The sequence below is a fragment of the Heterocephalus glaber genome, unplaced genomic scaffold, assembly GCF_053883595.1.
Source record: "Heterocephalus glaber isolate CG9 unplaced genomic scaffold, H.glaber_assembly_v1.0 deba00001465, whole genome shotgun sequence".
Lineage (NCBI taxonomy): Eukaryota > Metazoa > Chordata > Mammalia > Rodentia > Bathyergidae > Heterocephalus > Heterocephalus glaber.
Window position 1 is genome coordinate 19,371,002 of NW_028258312.1, and position 23,696 is coordinate 19,394,697.

General features: G+C 36.8%; 1 protein-coding gene across 13 annotated transcripts in view; it reads left to right on the forward strand.

Moving 5' to 3' along the window:
• The window catches only part of Mctp1 (multiple C2 and transmembrane domain containing 1), a 516,544-nt gene that overhangs the window by 429,998 nt on the left and 62,850 nt on the right, over positions 1-23,696 (forward strand). For 10 of the 13 annotated variants that reach the window (XM_087180712.1, XM_087180714.1, XM_087180716.1 and 7 more), the window contains 2 exons: positions 3,541-3,660; positions 22,241-22,294. In XM_087180712.1, the coding sequence (XP_087036838.1) occupies positions 3,541-3,660; positions 22,241-22,294 (174 nt within the window). The remainder of the gene's footprint in view (positions 1-3,540; positions 3,661-22,240; positions 22,295-23,696) is intronic. The other 3 variants (XM_087180715.1, XM_087180718.1, XM_013071112.3) reach the window with 1 other exon arrangement.

The window sequence follows — 23,696 nt, forward strand, 5'->3', positions numbered from 1 at the left end:
TACCCTAATGGGACACTGGAGGCCAAGTCTTTTGTTTTATTTCCATTTTTCATAGGAAAGAAGAGAGGATCAGTCTTAGTACAGGTGGGCCCCAGGAGGAGGGACCAGGCTTCAGTGTAGAGGCCTCTTTTTATTAAAGGACCCTTAACAGCTAAGAAGAATTAGAGTCATCCCTGGTATTATGGTGAATGATTGGTTTCTTTTTTCCCAGTGACTTAGCAGTCTGAGTCCAGAGAGCATTTTATCTTAGTTTTGACCACTATCTATTGCACAGCACATTGCAAATGTTCAATAAATGCATTTTAATTGTTAATCTACGTTCATGTTGTTTTTTATTCTTTCATAAAATTAAATGCTTTCGTATTTAGCATTTATTCAAAGCCCTCTTTTTTAAAAGATGTTTTCAATAGTAGGATCTCCTTCTCAATTACTAAAATAGTAGATTCTTAACACACAGTAGGGCAAGAGACAATTTTTCCATTGCCAGAATCCCTAAAGCTAATGTAATTACTTCTTTTGTTTCTCTCTCCTGTGATTTTCCCCCAGCACGTGTTCTGGTATCCATGTTGATAGAATATATGAACACACCACAGGCACTTGCGAGCAGTTTGTGTCAGTTCTAAGTGCTGTACTTTGGGAAAGTTATTGATGTATTGATTTGGGTATGAGAAGAAGATGTCCAAAATAGGGAAGTGCAAAGAAATATATCTTCTTCCTGATGATGATGACGATGATGATGATGGTGATGTTGAACCTAGAGAAGAAAAAGGGATGGTAGATGTCTTGATTACTTGCAGGATTACCACCTAGAAAGGGTTCTCTGGGTAATGCCAGACCAACAGCCAACGCCACTACATGAACATTAGAAAAACTTGACTGTATAACACCAGAACTTTCACACCAATGAGTAGACGCTACAAGGGATAACTCATCAGTTTAACAGGTTAAAGATTACAGCTGGTCATATTAAGCAATAGAATAACCTTAGACCCATCCATGGGGCCAGAACACACTGAGCTGAGTGAATGCCCTCAGGAAAGACAAACATGTAAGAAGGTTCCAGAGGCACAACTGTGGTCAGACTCTACCATGCAAAACACTTCATGATGCATAGCCAGAATGGAAAGACAATCTTATCTGGACGAAATGTTATGGCAGACTTATTTGTCAAAGGCAGACATCTGCTCGCACCATGCCAGGTTATGATTCTAAATGCATGTTTCTGAAATTAGTTGGCTTTGTATAGCTGTTCTATACTTTTACAAATACAAACAATTAAATAGATTTCTGTTGAATGATTTGGGAATCCAGTACCTGGTTATTCATTAATTTGGTAAAATTTACTTATTGAGAATTTATTGTACCCAAAGTACTCTTCTAAGATCCAAATATAAAAGAGTAAACAAAAAGAAAGAAGTCTCTACACTTAAGGAGCTTACATCCTGGTGATTGCCTAAACATTACAAATAAATGTGCAAAACCTTAATGCAGACTCTAACCAAAAATAATTTTCCACGCTGGGGGTGTAATTCAGTGTTAGAGTGCTTGCCTAGCATGCACAAGGCACAAGGCACCACAAAAAAAAAAAAAGAACAAAAAAATTTTTCTCCTTTATAAATGTTAATGTCTGTTAAGTTTAGCTTAATTGATTTCCTGGAAAATAATTATCTTTATAAAAATATATAAAAATCAAAACCATCTATTATAATTTTTATCATTTTAAATGTTTTTCAAAAATTAAATGGAGATATCTTATTTTTCTAGAAGTCTTTCTACTTGTCTAGTGAAATAAAAGATGTGGCTCATGTTTCATGCATTGCGATATTTAGAATAGTTCTTATTTAAGAACTTGAATCTATTATTATTACATAATACTCTCCAAAATTCATTTAGTAGATTACCAAACCATCATTTGTGTTTTTGGGTGTCCATTTGGGTTTTGAATATTAAAAATTTCAATAAAATTTAATATTAATAAACCCAATGGCACAGTAATACTATGTGTTCATTTTAAATAATGGAGGAGGGCTGTAGAAGTAATCAGGTTTATAGACATCTGTCTAGATATGGAAACGGTGAGGGAAAGTGATTTTCTCAGGCCTAGATCTTGGATCCTCTGGCCTTCTGGCTGGGGGTCTCTCTCTCTCTCATTATGTATTTAATTATCTCTGCCATTTGAGTGGAGTGAGGTCTGACTGGGATTCTTTAAGGTGTGCCATGCCCCTGCCACTGTGCCTGACAGGAGTGACCTTAGGCCATGACCTCTAAGTCTCCTGACCTCCCAGAGATGGGGGCTTATGGTACCCCCAGCAGCTGACTGAAATTCCTAGTTATGCTACCATTCAGCTAGATCTTAGTGGGCCAATGACTTTAGAATTTGAGGACCCTAGTCAACAATTAGTCAACTTTCTGAACACCGATGCCATTTACACAATAGTTCAGTAGTTTTTATTTTTCTTTTTGCCCACTTACTGGGTACCAAGCAGTATATCAAACCCTTAACACATTCTAATTATTTAATTCCCAGAACTATGAAGTGATACTTCATTTGTCCCCATTTCACAGAGAAAGAAACTCAATGGAGGATGGGTCAGTTGTCAAAAGGTTATCTAGGTAGTTAGCATTAGAGTCAGGTTTGGAGTCCAGCTCTTAAAGTGCACCTGATTTAACATGACCTTCGTCTGACAGGAAGAGCCACAGACCCCCAGAATTTAAACAGTATCGTTAGGAGCCCATGGGGTGGTGGTTGGGGATGAGTCACACTGTACATCCAAAGTCCTGCTGTTTTACAATTTAAATGCCCTTAGAATGGCTCCATCTGCCACTCTGAGTCCCTAATCTAACATTTATCTTACAATGAAAAATAGTTTATATATGTAGAAAAGTAGGTGTTAAAAACTAATACAAATAGGTATTTTAGAATTTCCTTTGACAAAATTACTCTTTATTTTCATTTAATAGCTGTTGGATTTCTATCATAATACTGAATGTTAAGACAACTTTTTACACTTGGTAGCAGTGTTTTTTTCATAATATGAAATCTTGGCGGCTCTCCGGTGTAGACTTGGTATTTTCATCTGCCTATTATACTAGTTACATTGTGTTATCCAAGTGAGCTTTTAAAAAAAGTCCCTGGTGTTTAATAGCGATTCAGCCTTTGTCATTAAGACAGCTAGACTGGGTTATTCTGATATTGTACTGATGCTCCATTTGCTACCTTTTTAAAAAACTTATTTTGTCTAACCTAACAATAATTTCACTGGAGGAGAAAAATTAAAATTGCCTCTTTGACAATGTAATGATATCAGTTTTTCCTTCTTGGAAATGAAACAAAGTAAAAAAATCTTAACCATGATTTTGTAGGGGTCAGTTGTGCTTTTAGAAAAATGCTCCACAAGTTCTCAAGGCTTTGTTTTCCAGATAAACCTTCCCATTCTAAAGCGTTTAGGTTTTTGGTTTTTGAAGCGGAGTATGAATAAGAGAGTCCATCTAATGAAATTCAGGGTTGACTCATCTTTTTCCTCTCTTCTCTTCCTCCAGCTCTTTCTCTTTGTAGTGTGGAACTTTGAGCTCTACATGATACCCCTGGTTTTGTTGTTGCTATTGACATGGAACTACTTCTTGATAATATCAGGGAAAGATAACAGGCAACGTGATACAGTAAGTCTCTGCTTTCTTACTCATGTTTTTAATCTTAGTTTCCCTGACAAGATCAGTATTGAATTTGGTTTTACAAACCAGAATTTCTCTCTATAAATACTCAAGGTTGGAGGAAAGTTTTATCAGGGCAAAACTAACAACTCTTTGCTTCTAACTCAGTAGAAAGTGTTCACCTATTTCTAGCATTACTCATCTTGTTAGAAACTAAAGTAAGCAACACACCAAAGAATGAGCTATGATTTTTAATCATAAATGGCTGTTACTCAAAATGATTGTTCCTTCTCCCTGTTTTGTGTCTTAATTAATCCCGAATTAAGACATAATGTCCCAAAATTCTCAATGATCAGATCAAATGAATGTGTTTTACTTAAGACAGTTCTCTGTGCAGTCTTTGCAAGGGAGGAAGGATTGATGTATTTTAGCCTGGAAAAGTGTGCTAAGGTACTTTAAGTCAATGGGTATTACTGAACAACAGCAAATACCTTTCTTTCTGTGACAAGTGTATTTCAGTACCAGCTCAAGAATGAAGAACTTTCATATAATTTAAGGAAAGTGAAACTAAATTTACCTGCCATCTTTGGCATTTTGGAAAGTTTTTAGAACAGGTATGACAATCTTCATTCTCTCTCTTCGTTTTAGACTAAGAAGCAGCAGCTAGCCATACTGTAATCACTTTTGTGTTCCTGACAAGCTTTTTATGCCTTAGAGCATTTCAGTTGCTAGCAAATATATTTCCAATAGCTTTCTTGCATATAAATAAACAAGGAGGAGAGTCTCCCAATATGGCATTTGAATTGGGTAGTTTGATGGGTGCCTGACAAGAAATTAAAGGACTGTCAAATACAAGAATCTACTTGGTACATATCTCTAACAGATTCCTTTGTTTGTTTGTTTGTTTGTTTGTTTGTTTTATTCACCACTAAGGATTTTCATGTGGTTTGCATTCACGAATTTGCCAACTGTTGTGCACATATATAATCATGTACAGTGACTTGATCATCAGTGTAAAAATATTATATACTTTATCATAATAATAAGCATCATAGTGGTTTAAAAGACATACTTTTGACATGAAAGAACATCCCTCTGAAACAAAGTACACTTCAAATGATAACATAAGCGAAGTCAATTTCTTCAAAATAATTCCTCATCATCAAAATAAAAGAAAATTCTGATGCACAAGCACAAAATATATGGCAAAGTTGCCAACAGCACACTAAGTTGACTTCCCTGTTGTATTTCTCTATCAGTCTCTAGAGTATAAGTTTGAAGGAAGATGCTTCTTGGTTATCTTTGTATTTGCCCATCTCTGGCACATGGTCTGCAAATTAAAGGTGTTCAGAACACTTTTTGTAAATGATATCAACCCAAATATGATGATTGCTAATAGAGATTTTAATGGTTAGGTGACATTAACAGACAAGTTATTACTATTGGCAAGGATTTTTATGGATATATATTTGAATTGCACACTGAGACACAAGCCCCAAATGCTATAAGTGCTGGTATCATGGGGACTAATAGGTACTTTGGTCAATTAATCCAGGATATTTTCTTTAAGAAAATAGGACTCTCTCAGACAATTGCTTTTTGTCCCATTTATTTCAGAGAGATTGTCGAGAGAGAAGAATATCTACTTTTCATTCAGTTGCCTTGAGACAAATTTGCAAATAAGATTACTTGCAAATAGGAAAAAGTGGTGATTTAGTTTTAGCTTCTTAATCCTATGAGGGAGCTTATCTTCAACATTTAGTCATTGGTTTGAGAATTCTTAATGAAAAATTCTGAAACTGTAGACCGCTTGTTATCTTTTCCAGAATATACCTGCCTTGGCTGGGAAAGTCCACTTTTATGGGAGAAAATAATATTTAATGTTTCCTTGACACTTAAAATTCTCTAAGACTTTTTATAAATGTGTAGAAAAATTACATAATATGTAATTAAAATTGCATAACATGCCATTTTTCAACTGCCCTTTACTTTTTTACAAAATGCAATTCCAAAATAGAATTTCTCAGGTCTTTTCCTCTTAGGCACATTTTTTCTAACAGACTTCCCCTTTTAGCCCTGGACAACATTTATCCTCCAGCACAACCCACTGTGAAACATTCTATAGTCTAGCTCTCTAGAATGCCAACTACGCTCCATAACTCCCAGTAATTGCCTTTTATTTGCCCAAAACACACATATCCACATATTCTGTTCTTTCCAGGCACCAGAGCAGCAATCACAACGTTTCATTCAGCTTCTTATTCACCGGCTCAGTTGAGACCTTACGTAACTCTTAAATCCAATTTGTCTAATTATGTGTTTTCTGGCATACCCAGCTGTGCATTTGAACTGGTTGCTCCTTTTGAAAAGAGACCTGGATTATACTTTGCTGGTTACAGATTATATACGTGTGTGTGTGAGTGTGTGTGTGTGTTTGTGTGTGTGTGTGCAAATGAAGGGAAAGTGTTTGCAGGGGGTGCTATGCTGTGGCTAAGTGACTTCTCAGAGCACAGCCCTGGAAAAATGGTATTTTGCCCCATACCCTTGCTACCTCCAAAACATTTCAGAATCTTTCAGCATACATAAAAACTTCACAGGATCTTTGATTTGCATTAATCACATGGCTGCCTAATCCCAAAGCAGGAAATTTTCAGTATTGGGAAAGAGAAAGAGACAGACAGACAGACAGTCAGAATGAATGAATTTCTGCCATGAAAATAAAACTATACATTCAATGGAGAAAATTTAGTTAGGATGACTACTATAAAAAGAAAAACAAATCAAAGTGACCCTCAGCCCTGTATAGAAAAAGTAAAGGAAATAATAGTTCCATAATGTAAGAAGTTGAAAGAGAAATGAAAATAAACACTGTGAAATACGAAGAGTGTGTGGATGAGTGAAAATTCTCCCTTCAACATATTGATGGATAGTTGGGATAAATACTACGATAGGAACATGTGGATAAGTTTATCAAGGAAAGCCTTTCCTACCTTAGACACCCTTAGGATCACAAGAGCTAACCCCCACCTTCTCCCTCTGTGGTGCCTATTCTAGCTTAATGAGAAAAATGAGATACAATCCTTGCCGAATAAGTGCTGCTACATTTAATGAGCTGAACCTGTTAAGGACAGGCAAAGTAGACAGCCATTCCTGAGGCTGAAGCTGTAGTCTCAGGGTGCCGAGGAGAAAGAGGCATAGTTAGAAATAGTATTTCACTTCCATTGTTTCCTAGTCCAACTTGTTAAAAACAAGCAATCCTAGGTCTGAATCTACCTAGACTGGGATCATGACATTAAAATTTCTAGCATGAGGACTGGTAGGCTTTTCCAGAGAAAACTGCTTAATACATGCTTCTTTCACAAATATCCCTGGCATGAAAGGGATATAAGGATAGAAATCTCATCCTCCTCTTGATTTGAGCTGTCACTCCAAAGTTGGGGGAAATTGTCCCCTGCACTGCCTATGAGGCTTGTACCAATGACCTAAATCATAAATACTGCAGACTATTTTTGTAAGGGAAGAATAGATTCCAGGAAATGGTCTTTACTTTTAGTTTCAAAATTACTGAACCCTCATTACATCTGGGGTGCCATGTGGAGCACTTTGTAGTCACCATGTCAATTAGTCTTCGGGAGAGAAAGAAGCCGACTGTCAGCCCAGCCAATGGGTTGGTCCTCCTACGTCAAGTGACTTCCTGGTCTCCGTCTGAGGCAACTGAGGTGTGGTGGAACAAGCATGGATACTGGAGCCCTTCCTTTAAAAGAGGACTCACATCTTAGACGATGCAGGAAATGGGTTGGCCAAACAAACCAAGGGTCTCTTACACACCCTATCGGCATTATTTTTGCTTTACCTACCAGGCAACAGGACCAGAGAGGTTAAGTAACTTATGCACAGGCACATTCGTCTCAGGTTTTTACTAGTAACCACCAGGCAATTACATTTCCACTTGGAACTGTAATTTGGTACATCCCACCTCTCCCTGGTTAAGTGTCTCCCAAGAGTTACAGAGAAAAAAAAAAACAGTAGCACTGACTCTGCCTTCAAGCAGACAAATATGTTTAAAAACATATGATTGAAAACACTCTCCCACTTCTTTATCTTTCTTACTCTTCATTCAGGGGAATGGAGTAGATGCTTATTAGGTAATTTCTGTGTATTAGATGTCCTGCTAAGCCATTTCGAGACATCACATCTTTTTATTCTTTACAGTAAGTACACCAAGTACATGATTTTGAATGGAGTGATCCCCATTCTACAAATGAGGAAATTCAAAATGAAAGGGTAAAGAATGAACTCCACAGAGTAAATGTGATGGAAACCCAGCTCTGTTCTTTTCCAGAGCCTCTGAATATTATTTTTGTAAAACCCTGGGCACGTCCTCCCCCAAGGACCAGTTCTTAAGTGTCCAGGGATTTCCACAGCATCACAGATGCCCCTAGATTCCTCTGATAAGGTACCCAGTGGTTTCTCAAGAAATGATGCTGGTCATCTGTCCTGCCCCCATTCATTCCAAAAGCATTCATGGCCTGGAGAACAACCTTCCATTCACCCGGGTTAGCACAGGAGGAGTAAATCCATGCTGAGAATCTTTCATGTTAGCTAAGAAAGTCTTTGAATTTTTTTTGACATAACAGAAATTCTTCATGCAGGTTTTTTAATTACACTTTAAAAGAACATTCATTCTTACTGTCATGATAAGCCTCCTACACAACAATCTCAGTTGCCTAATCAATGGTGGCATTAAAAGACTGCAGAGTGGGACAGATCAATGAAATCATTCTGACTCATGATATGACTGTGACACAAATTGAGACAAAGCCTGCCTTGCTCAACTACTTTAGTAAATACTGCAATGTTTCGATGACTCCCCCAAATGATACATCATCCTTTTGTTTTTGCCTTCAGAATAACACTGCATCTTGTTTCTTTTTGAGCCTGATCCAATTAGCCTCAAAGGACTTACCTAGAAATACTTATAAGTAAAAAAATGTTCTTGCCACCATGAATGCTGTTGTTGGAAAAAATTAGGAAGGTCCACCAAAGAAACATCTGAGGTTTGACCTGAATCCCTGTCAATCAGACACATTCGTTGCTTTTCAGCCAATGTTCTGGGATCCAAAGCAGTCCACAATGGAATATTTAAATATGTGGAATGGTGAGTAAGTGAATTATTCCTAAGAGGATCTAGAGAGGCTACAAAGCCAAGCTGGGAGAGGAGAGGAATCTATAAGCGAAAGGACTCTGAATGCATGGTTAGAACCCCCTCTACTTCAGTAAGGGTTTTGTCATTCACTGAGAGCAGCTAGGACAAGTCCCCTGTGTCTGCATCTCAGTACCCAAAACACCACACACTCATTGCTCTTTGCAGAAGCAGCCCTGAGTCATACAGCCTGTAAACATCTAAAAATAGATGATCACTCTTTTCTTCCTTGTGCTTATTTCAACGGAAATGTTCTCAATTTTTTCAGAAGGTCACCAGCCCACAGAGCTCTGGGAGGACCAGGCCTTTGGTTTCCCAACACAATCACTACCACAAAGAAGCTAAAACAACAGACAATTAGGTGTCAGTAGAAAAGTTTATCCCCCAAAACGCCTCAGAGCTCTTCACCAATGTTTAGCCTGCTAGCCAGTCTCTCACTGCAGAGAGGTGTCCCCACACACAGGCCGCTGACCCAGAAGCCAGTACACTCCACACAGCTGCCGACCACGATAAATGTAATGCTTAACACCAGCGTGGATAACACTCAAGGAGCTTAATAAAGACAGTGCCATGAGTCCTCACTTCCTTTAGTGTGGCCTCCACCCCGGATCCCTCCAGGGGTTCCTCAGTCTCCCCCTCACTTCTCTGGGACTGCAAAGCAAGAAATTTCTTGTTTCATGCATTTTGATTTGCTTTATCATGGCGTCTCACCTGACTGACACACCTCAACCTCAGGCACATCGAGTCACATCTGTATCTGACACCCATCTTTCTCCCAGCAGAGCTCTCCTAGCAACTGGATATCATGGATTCTGGCCAACTTTGAGGAAGATTGCAAGACCAAAATAGAAATCATATTAATACAAGGCACAACACTCTCACTTCATTTGCAAAGCAACTGCAATAATTGGCTCTCTGTGGGTCTTCCTTGCTCATTTACAGTTGTATCTCCTATTTGTGTATCTAATCCCCACACAGAGCAAGATATCCCAAACTTAGCAACATTATTTTTGTTCAAAAAATATTTGAGTGAATAAATATTTTAGTCTGATCTTTCTTTCCAAATCAAAAGTTGTCTACTTCCCGTGCACCATTATTTCCAGTCAAGAAAATAATTATTGAATATTTATAGGCATTAACAGTGCTGTTTTTTAGACAGTGTTCAAGATTTGAGGGGGGAACTGATCAAATACCTGAATATGATAAATGCAGTGATAAAGGTGGATATATGATATGCAGAATGTGCATGAAAAGACAAGTCAGAATGTGTATGTGCTGCATATACTAAAAATGGAGAGCTACATATCCGTTGCTATAATTCTCACTTGCTCTTCTCTCTGTCCCTTTTCACCCAGTAACTTCATGTTTACTTTTAATACTTCTTGAGTGTATAGGCTATCCTTTTACTTTATTCTCAAACTGCAGCAACCCTTAAAATAGGAATGATAAAATTGTAGAATGGTAGAAGATGAGTATTACTATACATGACATGTCAGTTCATATAGAGAAAGATGTAAAGAAAAACAATTCTATTTTTAAAAGTCAATTTTCTGAAGATCAACTCACTGGAAGGCACGATTTTTGCTTTAGATCTATTAAGACTGAGAAGACAGACTTAAAGTTCATGGTAGTTGCCTTAAAAGATATGTATGGTTACTGCCATTTCTTAGCCGCCTACCAGCAGACTGAAATCTTCCCACCTTTCTTGGGTTCTCCAGAGATTCCTAGGAGAATATAATGAGGAAAAGAGGTTCTACTAGTTTGTAAGGGTTTCTTTCCTGAAACTGCACTCCTTTTCTACCCAAGGAATTGTCTTGGGAACTGTTTGGTTTGGTTTTTTTTGATACCGAGGATCGAACTCAGGACCTTGTGCTTGCGAGGCAGTCGGCAGAACCACTGAGCTAAGTCCCTGGCCGTGTCTTGGGGACTTTGAAAGAAACCTGAAGTTGTTGCTGCCACAAATGGCTGATTTTCTCTTAGCCTCAGTTACTCCTTGGAACCCCAGCTGTTGAAACACCAACTCCCCAAAACCTCCTCAGAGCCTTCCGTGGGTCCAGTGACTCACCATCAGGATGGTTCTCCAGGGCATCCAAGTGTCAGCCATGTGGTTGGATCACCTCTGTCCTGCACGTTCCCACCCTCGATTTTGTCATTATCTTTATTGAGGCGACTTAGGAGAAGAGAACAAAGGGATAATCACAACTTTGGTCTTGAGGAAGATGTGTTTTCCCATCTTCTTCTAATGGCCTCCTGTTCATTCGTTTCTAAATGATTTTGATATCCTTCTGGTAGACAGCCAAACTACTACAGACATCGTGGTGAGGGTGCAGGGTGAAGAACCCACTGGAACACCTGCTACAGGACCTCCTGGCTCATGATCCAGGACTAGTTTGCATTGCTAATCTTTAGCATTGTGTGGTGAATGGTTTTGTCAGAGGTTTCATGTATTTGTGGAGACTTGGTCTCCCTGGTTCAGAAAAGCGATGAGAAGTTGCAAAACCCCTATCACAGCAACTAGAAAGGGGCTAAGACAGATTTGGGCGGTGTTAGGGTTTATATCTAGATGGCCCCCAAGGCTTCATGCAATCATAGGCAGGACCTTGGGATGGTGATTGGATTATAGGGGCTTATAACCAACTTGCTGTTAGGAAGGAGGTGGGGCCTGTTGGAAGAGAGGATCACTGTGGGTGTGACCAGGAAGGTTATGTCTTCCTTTCTGGCTCCTTTCTTACCCTCTGTTTTCTCTGTGCCTTGCCACAGCAGCCTTCCTTTGCCACACCCCTCTCCTGCATTGGAGCCAGCTGACAACAGATTGACTGTGAGCTAAAATACACATCTCTTTTAATTTGTGGGTGTCAGCTATTATCCACATTAACAAGCTAAAAGTAGAAACCAAATGATACGAGCTGCAGTTGAAAACTACAGTGATTATTTAAATTTTAAAAATTATTATAGTAAAAAAACACACTGCCATTAACCCTCTCAATGTATTTCCTCTCACTTATCCCATTGTCCTCACCACTTTCTGAAGCAGTTCTGGAAGTTCTCTTTTTTCAGTGTCTTTAGTTGCATTGTGATGGTTGCTTTGATGTCCCAAATGGATTCAAAATATCTAAGACAAATTTATGTAAAACAGAAATATTACAATGTGTCTTAATTCACATTATTCACCAAATCTGGCACCATGAGACTTCTGGGTCTTCCACAAAGTCAAAATGACCATGAAAGAGAAATGTTTTAATTGATTCCAGACATGGAAACAGCAATGACAGTGCAGTTAAAGACACTCATGAGAGAGGACTTCCAAACTAGGAAGTGGCAAGAAGTGTGTGTAGAAATAAGGATTAATGACAGCAACATCTTGTGCTATAATTTTTTAAAAATTTAAACATTCATTGTGTTTTTCAACCACACCATATTGGAACTATGATTAGGAGTCCCATAGCCCTAAGAGTTTTGTATGTATTTTTTTAAGCATTGCATGAGATACACTTATGAAGAACACAGAACATAAGGCCTTTCCACCATCCTGTATATAGAACTGGAACAGTACAGATCAGGGACCAAACTAGAGATACTTTTGAGGGGACTGCTTGTCATTTGTTACTGAATTTATTCATGATACAAGAAAAAGAAAATTGTTATTATACACTATCACTTAATTCAAAATTAACTGAATGTTTTGGTAGCATTAAGAAAAAGACAGTCAATTCATCTATACAAAATTCTCAACTGAGTTATACTCCCATGGCTAATAGCAAAAAAAAAAAAATCTTAAAAATAGATGTTACCATTGTTACCTTTCCAGATAGTAAAGGTGAAGACCCCAAATTTGTTTTTCTTAAATTCTTTTATTGGTACATTGTAGGTATACAACATATTTACATTTCTCATTGGGACCTTGTACCTTTACATGATGCATCTTGGTTCTTACTGTTTCCCCATTCCTAGCCCTCCCTTCACCCCCTCCACCCTTCCCTATTTACAAAGACTTTATTTCCATTTTTTCCATTTCTCATCATTTTTCCTTTCCCTTCTTTCCTTTCCCCTGCCCCTCCTACTACCCCTACCTTTTGGACCTTTTCTTCCTATTTTGCATTATCGGTTATTCATTCTAATCAATGGTACATTTTAGGTATACAATATAATGACATTCATCATTGGAAATTTGCACCTTACATAATCTGTCTTGGTTCTTATTTTTCACCCTTGCCCAGCCCTCCCTTCAACCCCTCCATTCCTCCCTATTTACAAAGATTTTCTTCCTATTTTTCCATTTTCTCATATTAATTCCATTCCCTTCTTTCCTTTCCCCTACCCTTCCCACTTCCCTTCCCCTTTGTCCCTTTTCTTCCTATTTCACATTACCTATTATACATTTAGTCCTTATTTACACTTTCAGTTTCTCACACCAGAGAAATATTTGGTATTTATACATGTGTGTCCTATTTATTTCACCTCAGAGTATTGCCTCAATGTGCATACACTTAGCTATAAATGTCTCTAATTTCTCATTTTTTATGGCTGAGTAGTACTCCATTTTATTTTTTAAAAACCACATTTTCTTTATCCAGTCTCCAGTTGATGGGCATTTGGGCTGTTTCCAAGTTTTAGCTATTACAAACTGTGCTGCTATGAACATGGGCACACATATATCACTGTGGTATGATTCTTTTAATTCTTTGGGGAAGATCCCCAGCAGTGGAATAGCAGGGTCAAATGGGACTTCCAGTCCTAGTTCTGTGAGGTATCTCCATACTGATTTCCACAGTGGTTGCACCAGTCTACACTCCCACCAGCAGTGGAGCAGTGTTCCTCTTTCTGCACAGCCCCGCCAGCATTTGTTCTTGGTTGATTTCATGATAGCAGCCATTCTTTCCTGAGTGAGGTGGAATCTCAGTGTTGTTTTCATTTGCATCTCTCGAATGACCAGTGATGCTGAACATTTTTTCATGTATTTATTTGCTATTTCTACTTCTTTGTCTGAGAAATGTCTGTTCATTTCAGATGCCCATTTTCGGACTGGGGACGACCCCAAATTTTGAAATGAAAAAGACACAAGATTGAATTCCAAACCTTCTCCTTCTTAACTACACAAATTTATTCATTTCCCCCTGAGCCTCCATTTCCTCACCAATGCAATGGGAATAAAAGTTGTCTTCTTGAGATCATCTAAGGACTTAAGAGTATGTTAAACATTTGTTAAGCACATAGCAAGTGCTCAATAATGACCAGGCATGATGTATAAAACAAAGTTAGCCACTGTGCACATCATGGGTGTGTAGACCTTATATAAGTCACTTCCTGTCTTAAAGATTTGCCTTTTAACTCCTATTGAACAGAATTGGTTTTTTGCCAGCCATTAGCCATTCTTCTTAGTTTTAGCCTTGTAGATGAAGACAGCAGTCTTGTCACAGCAGGGTTTCCTGTGCCTGTAATCCCCTTGCTTTGTATATGGCATGCCCACAAAAATGCAAATCTATATTTTTATCCATAAACAAAAGCATATGAAGAAATGTGAATGAAAGCAATCTTCAACGGATTAAAGCCTGCTTAGAAACTGAATTTTAGAGAAATACCATAAATGTTGTCATTTTACAAAGTATATCCACAGATAGGTGAAAGAAGCTTTTTCCTGGATTATTGTAAGCACATCTTCACCAGGAAAGGTGCTTGGAGACAAAGGCAGGCAGCACCATGAGCAAAGAACAGGGCATTTCACTAAACCATCATTGAGCCTAGAAGCAAAATGCTCCTTCCTAACAGCCTCATTCAAGATGTGTCGGGTAAGAAAAAGGGAAAGGTAAACCCACAGTAGCATACCAGGCCTGGAGACAGGGACTCATTTTAATAAATCAGAATGGAACATGAAAATGTCAACTTAATCAAGCATTTAAATTTTATTAATCAAGCCTAATTTTTATGAGTGCAAATAATCACTGAAGCTGGACAAATTTGTTCTCGATTGCATCAGAAACATAATTTTAATATTTAATGGACTGATGAATTTAAATGGAGAATTATCTTTATGAAACATGCTCTTCATAATTTGCCATTAAATGAGAAATAAAAAAAATCAACATAAATCTTACATAAAGGTTATTTAACTAAATGTTGGTACTATAAATATTATAAATGCATTATGCTCTAATTTAGCAATCATACAGTACACTACATAAAGCAGAAATGATAAGTGGACCAGGCAGGCTTTTGTGAGACTACTGAGAGAATCCTGTTACATTGTGGGCAGCTCATGATATAACAGTTCTGAACATCCTTTTCATCCAGGCTTTGCTGCCACAATTTACCATCTACCACAGACATTCTTTCCAGCCCAAATGGAGGTCCAAACCCACTAGGGCTTTCTTTTGTAAAGAAAAAAGATAAAAAATGGTTTTTTTCATGACTTATAGAAAAAAGATATACGCAAAGAACTGAAGTCTTCTGACTGATTTTGTTTTGTATGTATTTCAAACATGCTCCATGTTTCAAGTTAAATTTTATGACATAAGGTTCTCAGGCCTTAAAACATTCTATGTGGAAAAAAGAAATAAAAACTCGAATTAAGGCAAATCACATTCATTCTACTCACCTCCTTAAAGACCCCAACATATTGCTTAAAATAGTGAGTTATTGTGGATTTTCATAAAAGTGAACCAAATCTAATAGGGAAGTATGGTCTAAAAGGCTGCTAATACTAATCTCCAAGACAAATGTTTGTTTTGTTTTCAGATTCTTTAAGGCTCTCCAATATTCCAACCATGTAGTGTTTACCTATAATGCATATGCTGAACTGTGCATTTACTTGAAAAAAACAACTTCTGACCTACTGTACCTTTAATGCTCCTTGAGGCACTGGATGGGGTCCAGCAAGGGACATTTCTAAGAGCTTCCAAAGGCTACATGGCTCACTTCTCCTGTGTTACAGAAAATGTGTTAAGTAATGCAGACCTTTCATCAGACTGCTCAAAGAATAGTAGTTCGTAAGGTTGTTTTCAGAGTTGGAAACCTTTAAAATTGCACATTTTCTTTTTGTTACAAAGTTGTGATTCTGGAATGAAAATTTGTCCTTAAACACAGAAGCTCAGGAAATCATTTTCTTTTTGATTTGAACTGTTTACTAATGAACAAAACTATCTTGCTTTGAAAACATTAAATTTTATAAGGTACATTAGCAATGAGACTGGTTATCTTTTAATGTTACTAGCAAAGCATATCAAACAAATCAAAATTTTTGCCTTTTGTATATTTCTTACTGACAAGTAGTATATCTTTAAGAAAACATTGTTTAAAAAGTATGCTACAGGTTAATAGTTGACCAGTTTTTCTCTGCTCAACTGAATTAATATGTGATACCCTAAAGACACCAAGATTTGAATTTTCTAGCAACCAAGAAATACAATACATTGTAGCGCCTTTAGATGGAGACATAGTTCAAATAAACACTAGAATTCGATTCACAGTGCTTTGTATAAGCATAAGAAGAACATTTAAAAATACTGAGAAGGAAATATGAAAAGAAATTCACTTAGGATGCTTATGCTGATTATAGAATTTATATTAGTTATTATTTAGCATTTCTTAAGGGAAGGGCTTTTCCTGTGTATTAAGCTGGCACTTACGGAAATCAAAGGTTACATACCCTTGGCCAGTAAAAGTAAATTTACTGTTCTGGCACCTTATAGCAACACATATTATACTGCAAATAAGCATGCTGTTGATGATGTAGAATCCAGGCTGTAATCAGCGGCATGAATCAAAAGTCATCTGATAGCCACATTAAAACCACATTTCTTATTAAGAATCAGACTAAATTACAACATGGCACTTCCCAGAATGATCCAAGGAAATGCATTCTGCAAGAAGAAATAATTGTATTTGAGTGTCTCTGTAAAAACCAGGAAGTCTTTTAGCAATAAGTACTAATGCTTTTCTTTTTAGTCTGCCTTCTTTTGTGTTGCAATATATTCAGCCTTGATGGCAAGCCTATCACACTAATTATTATTGCATCTAGTGGTTCCTTTATCGTGATGACTACTGTCGCTGAAATATTTCAAGGTCAAATCCTTAATAGCATGAATCAAACTAAGCAGCTATCATACATGCACTTGCTCTTGAGATGTACTGGGGGATCCAGTATATCCCAGACATATTTATGAGTCTTATGATTCTTACAAATATAAATTATATGTGCAGTTTAATTGTGCTGTTCATTTCACAAAAGTTTCCTCTCAAAAACCTTGTGAGAAGCAGGTGTCTTGTGAAAATGTCTGGACACGCACACCTATAATCTTACTGACCACAAAAGTCCTCAGCCCATCCTCTCTACTTTTAAGCAATCCAAAGTCACTTATGTGGTTATAGGCATCATTCCAATTCATAGACATTCCACTTTATACCTTCACATTGCACTTATATGTATAATAAAACCACTGTCAAAAATACATGCCCTTCCTGGTTTAGGTAGACACGAGGATATAAATGAACTGCAGCCCACGTTGAAGAATATCACTCTCCCCTAATTCTTTCATATCTCTATGGTGGAAGAAGGCATTTTGTTTGTAATGTATAAGAACATAAGCATCTTTACACATTTGGATGTTCCATAAATATGAAATTAAATTTGAAACTTCTTTTGTGACATTTTCTTCTTTAATATTTTAACATTGCAGTTGCACATCTGGACAGCAGTGATTTCTTCTTTAATTTACATGTGCTGCTCTTTTAGAGACCGTGTTTGAGTAAAGCAATTTGAATTGTGCAACTATTCATTCTGAGCATAGAAAAACATCCATTTAATTCAAAGATTATTTTCAAGGAAAAAAGTAAACATACAAAAGAAATCAGTTTCTATCAGCCTTGCCTTCACATTACTCCATACTTAACAAGGTTAATATAACCAAGATTCTTTTGGTTCTTTTTTGCTTAAAGGGATTTAAATAAGTGAAAGACATTAATCTGGGGAAAATCAGAATATGAAGTGTTTTAAGAATTATTCAAGTACCTCTTAACTCCCTCTTGTCATGTTGAGTTTAAACATGTACCCTGACTTAGTATTAAAAAGCAATAATTAATATCCATGATGATTTTTCACAATGAAGTTTACCTGAATCTACTTTTTTGCGTTCTTCCACTGTGTTGGGCTTCTTTTCATTGCCTCCTTCTGGTCATCTCCCATATATATATCTTTGTCAGCTAGAATAATTCTATGTTGTCATATTTTTATTCAGATTACCATCATTATTAACATAATTTTACATCTTAAATCACAAAAATGTTCTGTTGTGGTGGATTACAATTAAGTCTTACAATATTAAAAGAACACCCCAGAACTATTACAAGATATATAAGTTCTATAAATGCAATTTTGCTCCATTTTGTAAATGTTTTTTTAAAACGTATGGGTATGTATTGTATTTTATATGTTAATGACATGTTCAGCAAATATTGAATATGGAAGAAGAAATATTATGCTTTTAAAATAATGTTATCAGCTTATTCTTTGGCTGTAATATAGCTGGCACACAGTGCATTTGGGGCTGTCTATGTGTGTTTTTTAAAATGTCATCTTTATTAGTATTACATTCAAGGAATAGTACCAGGAATCAGTTTCTTTCAAGACCTTCCCGCAGTGTGTGGCATATAAGTCTGTGACGAGCGACATTACAGAAGGTCATGTCACTTTTAACTGCTTGCATTACATCTTTCTGATTTCCCTGGTGCCCTTCCTTTGTTTGATTAATACTACTTGGTTTCAAGCAAGGTATCAGAAAGCCTAATTTGGAAAGAGAATTCCAGAGCCGAGATGAGATATTCTCCCTTAAGAAAAAAAGAAGAAAAAACTCAACTTTGTAAATGTATCTTTTCTAACACATGCATTTTTTTCGTCAGTCTTTTTATTTTTTTCCCTGAAGGAAATCCTACGTGTGTGTGTTATTAACTTAGTGCTGACAAACATTTGGGCAACCGGACTTCAAAACAAAACTAGTGGTTATTTGGCTTTATTTGAAGAGGAAAGATCTGGAATTTAAGAGTAGGACTCCTGTGTTTTATCTATTTTCCTTATTTAAGTGTTAAACTCCAGCACTCTTTTTAAATAGCAGGTGTTATTTGAGTTCTCTGGGAAGGGTTGCAATTTTGTGTAGTCATGAAATGCACTTCAGTGATATATGCAGTTTGTTTTTAAAAGCTCAGTTTGCAGTTTCTATATTCATTGCATTTGGCTAAAGCTTATGTCTCAAAGCTCAGCTCAGCTTCTGCGACATTCTTGCCCTCTCAGCCAACCATTTCGCTGGAACATTAAAGCAAAAGATTAGTAGTGAAAACACTGTCTTAATCTGGAATCTTTATCCACACCTCTACCTCCACCCCTGTCCTTACTCAGCGTCGGTGAAAGAATGAATTGAAATTTTATGGCATTAAGAACACAGGATATTTTGCCCAGAAAAAAAAGAGATAGAATTTAATTTCCAATAATTAACGTTGAAAATGTTGTGTGGATATTTTATTTGTATTAATAACTAATGATTTTGAGAACTTCCTTTGGGACAAGAACTGTGCTAGGCTCTTTACCTATGTGATCTTGTCAGACCCTAAGCCAGCCCTTTGGGACAGGAACTATTATCATCTCCATTTTCCAAGGCACCTTAAGCTTCACCTGAACAAAATGTAATAAGGGGATTCATTCTGAAGTGGCTTAAAGGCATCAATAGGAAACCATCTGCAGTATAAATCCTCACTTATAGATGTTTATGATGTAACATTAAAAAGGCACTGGAGGAGGGAAAAGCTCTCACTAGAGTGCTAAAACACAACACAAAGGCCCCCTCACTAACACAACACTTTTCTGCCAAATGGAAAAGCAAATGGCTGTATTGGGTGGTTCTGGCTGCACATTTGTGGAGCAATTGTGCGTAGCCAATTACTCACTTGTGCAGGGTAAGAACATTTTGGGTTTTGCAAATAAAGAGCCTAATTCTGTAGACTTCTTTGAGTCATACTTGAGCATAAGAGTCACAGCTGATTCGAAAAACGTATAAGTTAAGCTGGTGGCTTTGAATTTTTAAAATTAGTATGAATGAGAGTGGAGAACCCCAAGCCTTCAAACAAAGATTAAGTATTCAGATATTTCCAGACAAATATTTGGAAGCATTTGGAATATTTGACTTTGTTAATCCATATCATTGATTAGATATGTCTCTCTCAGTGAGCAAAGTCCAGCCTATAAGATAAAGGGTAGATACTTGACCAATGAGTATTTCAAAGATATGAAGGATTGATAGTATATGCATCTATTCACTCAATGAAAGGTATTTCTTGAACACACCTGATGTACCTTCCAATCTAGGCACAATTCTATACCATTCGGCCTACAGTGAACCTTCAGTGTGAGTACTACAGAGATGAGGTATCTGATACATTTTTAGTGATAACTAACCACAATATTGCTGGAATTTAATCACAGCAGTAAAATTATTGTGTTCATTTTGTTTTTCCTGGCATACTTGATATGACCCTACATGGGTAATTTTAACAAAAAAAAATTTGCTTCATTTAAATTTAAAATTTTAAAGATAATTTTATTATAGCTACAATATTTTTTTTAATGTTATGAAGATTAGGTGAATTCTTCTGATGCAACCTGATGTATGGAAATATTATGGCTGCTTCTCCTTTTCATACCTCCATTGCAAAAAGCCCAATTTGGAAGAGCCTGACATCTGTTACCTGAAGTATACACTGTTACTATTGTTGTCTGCATACTTGAGATGTGAATACTACAAATGTGAGAAAATTAAAAGTCAACATGAAGGCTTATGTGATAGTCCCTATTTATATCTATGTGTTATTTATTTTTGTATTCCCATATTACCTCGTTCTATGGTCAATAATAAATGCTTATGGGGTGGCTGAATATAGTTAGAATATCAAGAGTTCATCTTTCTCATTGAATTGCTTTATATGTTCCCAAATTAGTTTGAGCTCTCAGCATACATTAGAAACAGCATGTTGTACTGCTGCAATTCTTTCAAAATGCTTAATGTCCAAGTGAAAGACCATGGAATCCTATGTTTTAATAGGTAAATTAATTGTACATTAAATTAGGAAAAATTTTATAGATTTTCAGATGCTTTGGGTTATAAATTGGTTGATAAGGTTTCAGTCTTTTAAGTTGTTTAATACTTTTTAAATATTTCAGAAAAGTATTAGAAATAACTGAGACATATTACCTCAGTTTATACAACCCCTTGCATAATACAGTCTTGGTTATTGAAGTTTTCACTCAGGCTATTCCTGTGGGTATCAAAAAATCACATGAAAAAAGGGCTTGGTGTTTCTATCTTCTAAAGTTATGAGCTTTGAGAGAGAGGTTTTAAAATATTTGATAACCATGATTCTAGTTATATTCAGACTGCATTAGAAAACAGCACCATAAGAATTTAGAAATTATGTAAAATGTCATAAATACAATAAATTGGGACTCCCCTGAATAACAACCCCCCATCCCAGGGGTTTTTATATTTTTGGTATGTGTATTTATTTATGTGTATGAAACCGTTCAAAAACCCAACTGAAATGAAGTCTGATTCTTCATGCCTACATTTATATGTTGATCAAGGCAAAGGGAAATTATTTGGCAAATCCAAAATGACTGTTCCATTCTACTGAGGTAGGTGAACTAAGAGCCATTGAAAAAATACACATATATATCTACCTACATGAATTATACCTATATTTTATACACATTTGTTGTAGAATACATTTCTAATTTTGTTTTAATATCCAAGTTTCTAAAATAATCCTCGAATAAAATTACAGAGAATTAAAATGAGAGTTTTAGGTAACCCACAAAATCAAAAAGTAATAGTCAAGAGTTGACTCTATAGATAAGAATTAAAATTTGAGCTACATAAGACTGTTAGTTTTACACCATAGACCACCAGTATGAATCAATTATCAGAGATAGTTTTTTTAATCTTAGAGTTTGGCAAAACGTAAATTAGAAATAACAGAGCTGCTTCATCCCTAGTTATCTACCTCTAAATTTAAAGGGCCTGAATAACATAGTCAGCAGAATAGGTAGGAAGGAGGTGTCCTGATGTAAAGCACCCCACAAATTAATGTTAGTTTACCTTATGCATACTTCAAATTCTTTGTTACAAAACATTTCACATGAATAGGAATCCTCCCACAGGGCTTCAGTTCCCTGGTTTCAATCAATTAAAAGCAGAGCATTTTCCTAATCTCCCTCTCTAGATCAAACATTTCCTCCCAGTGCATGTGTTTCCAATGTTAATAAAGTTTTCATTTCCAAAAGATTCAAAATGACAGAACAAAATTCTCTCCTTTAAAGAGCACAAAAACGACTTCTGTTTCTGTCTGCAGGTAGTGGAGGACATGCTAGAGGACGAGGAAGAAGAAGATGACAAAGATGACAAGGTAATTATCTTTCCCGGCACTTGGGTACCTGGGGATGGGGAAATGCAGACATGACACTGTTTTCACAGACAGTTAAAAAAGAAGTTGAAGTGTTTGAGTCCAGGAAATTGGACAGTGCTGTTTATCATCCTAACAATGCCACTGCATGTTGCAAAGAGGCAGAGAGGGCTATAAATCCTCTTTGCTTTTGTCCAGAGCTAGGTCAAATATTTTTCTGTCAGGAACAAAAAAAAAATAATTCAGCTTGTCTGGAACTCGATAGCTCTCGTGAAGATAATGGCAGTGACAACTGCTTTTGAAGGGCAAAAATTTGCCCTATCTTGAGTATTACAAATCAGTTTATGCTTTAGGGGAAGAGGGGAGTGAAAAAATAGCAGCTTGCATGAGTTGAACATAGATGTTGCCATCTGTAATTTTCAAAGAATTGCTCAGCAGAAGAACACAGGTGTGTCCAGGGCACAGGAGAACATTTAAACAGCTCTGGTGCTCACTGCTTTGCCTAGGTCGGGAAGGGCCCTAAAGCCCATTCAGAGACGCTCCTATTTCCCTTCCTGGTTGGCTTGGGATTGGTGACCACTGTAGATAACAGCTAGTTTCTAGGACTGCTTGGATTGGTTGTCTTCTGAGGAGAGGGGACAACTAGAGGGAGGAATTAGGGCAACTTTACCACCAGTGCCACAATTGTCTGGGTTTGGAAGAACAGGTTTCTATGGCAAGAAGGATGGTGATACTATTACATTATGGTCTCTGGATACTTCTAGACCTAAAGCCTACAAAGTCCTAAGGTGAAATAGGAGACAGGGAAGACCATATCATTAATTATTTGCACATTGTTTTGCATATGAAATCAGAGTTTGACCTTCACAAGAATCTGTCTGACTTCTGTTATAGTAAAGCAATGAAATTTTTTGAAGGAGAAAATCAGCGTTTTAATTTATGCCCTTGACCTTTGATTCCAGTACAGATGTACAGTTATATCCCACCGTTGTGTTGGAAGCAAGCATTAGAAATGTCAGAAAAATTCAGAGTGATTAAGTAACCTCACAAATGATTTTTCCCTAATATTCAGCGCTTGACAGAAAATGGAAAAGCACACTTTCTCTCCCTTCTAATGCTGTCTCAAACATTTTTAAATTGATGGAGCTTTTATGTGAAATTTTTCTCCTGTATATCATTTAGTCATTAGCGACATCATCAAACATAAACTAACAAAATTTCCTTCCTGCAAAAAACACATATGTGCTTGTTTTTTAATGTTAAATAACATGAGCATACACTTCTGGCAATAAATGATATGATTTATTGTTAAGGTCAGTCGTAGAGCTGTAGAGAGCTTGTATTTTAACTCCACATGCCAGCTCTGAATCATCATTTCTCTGCTGATAAACACCAAGCAGCCATC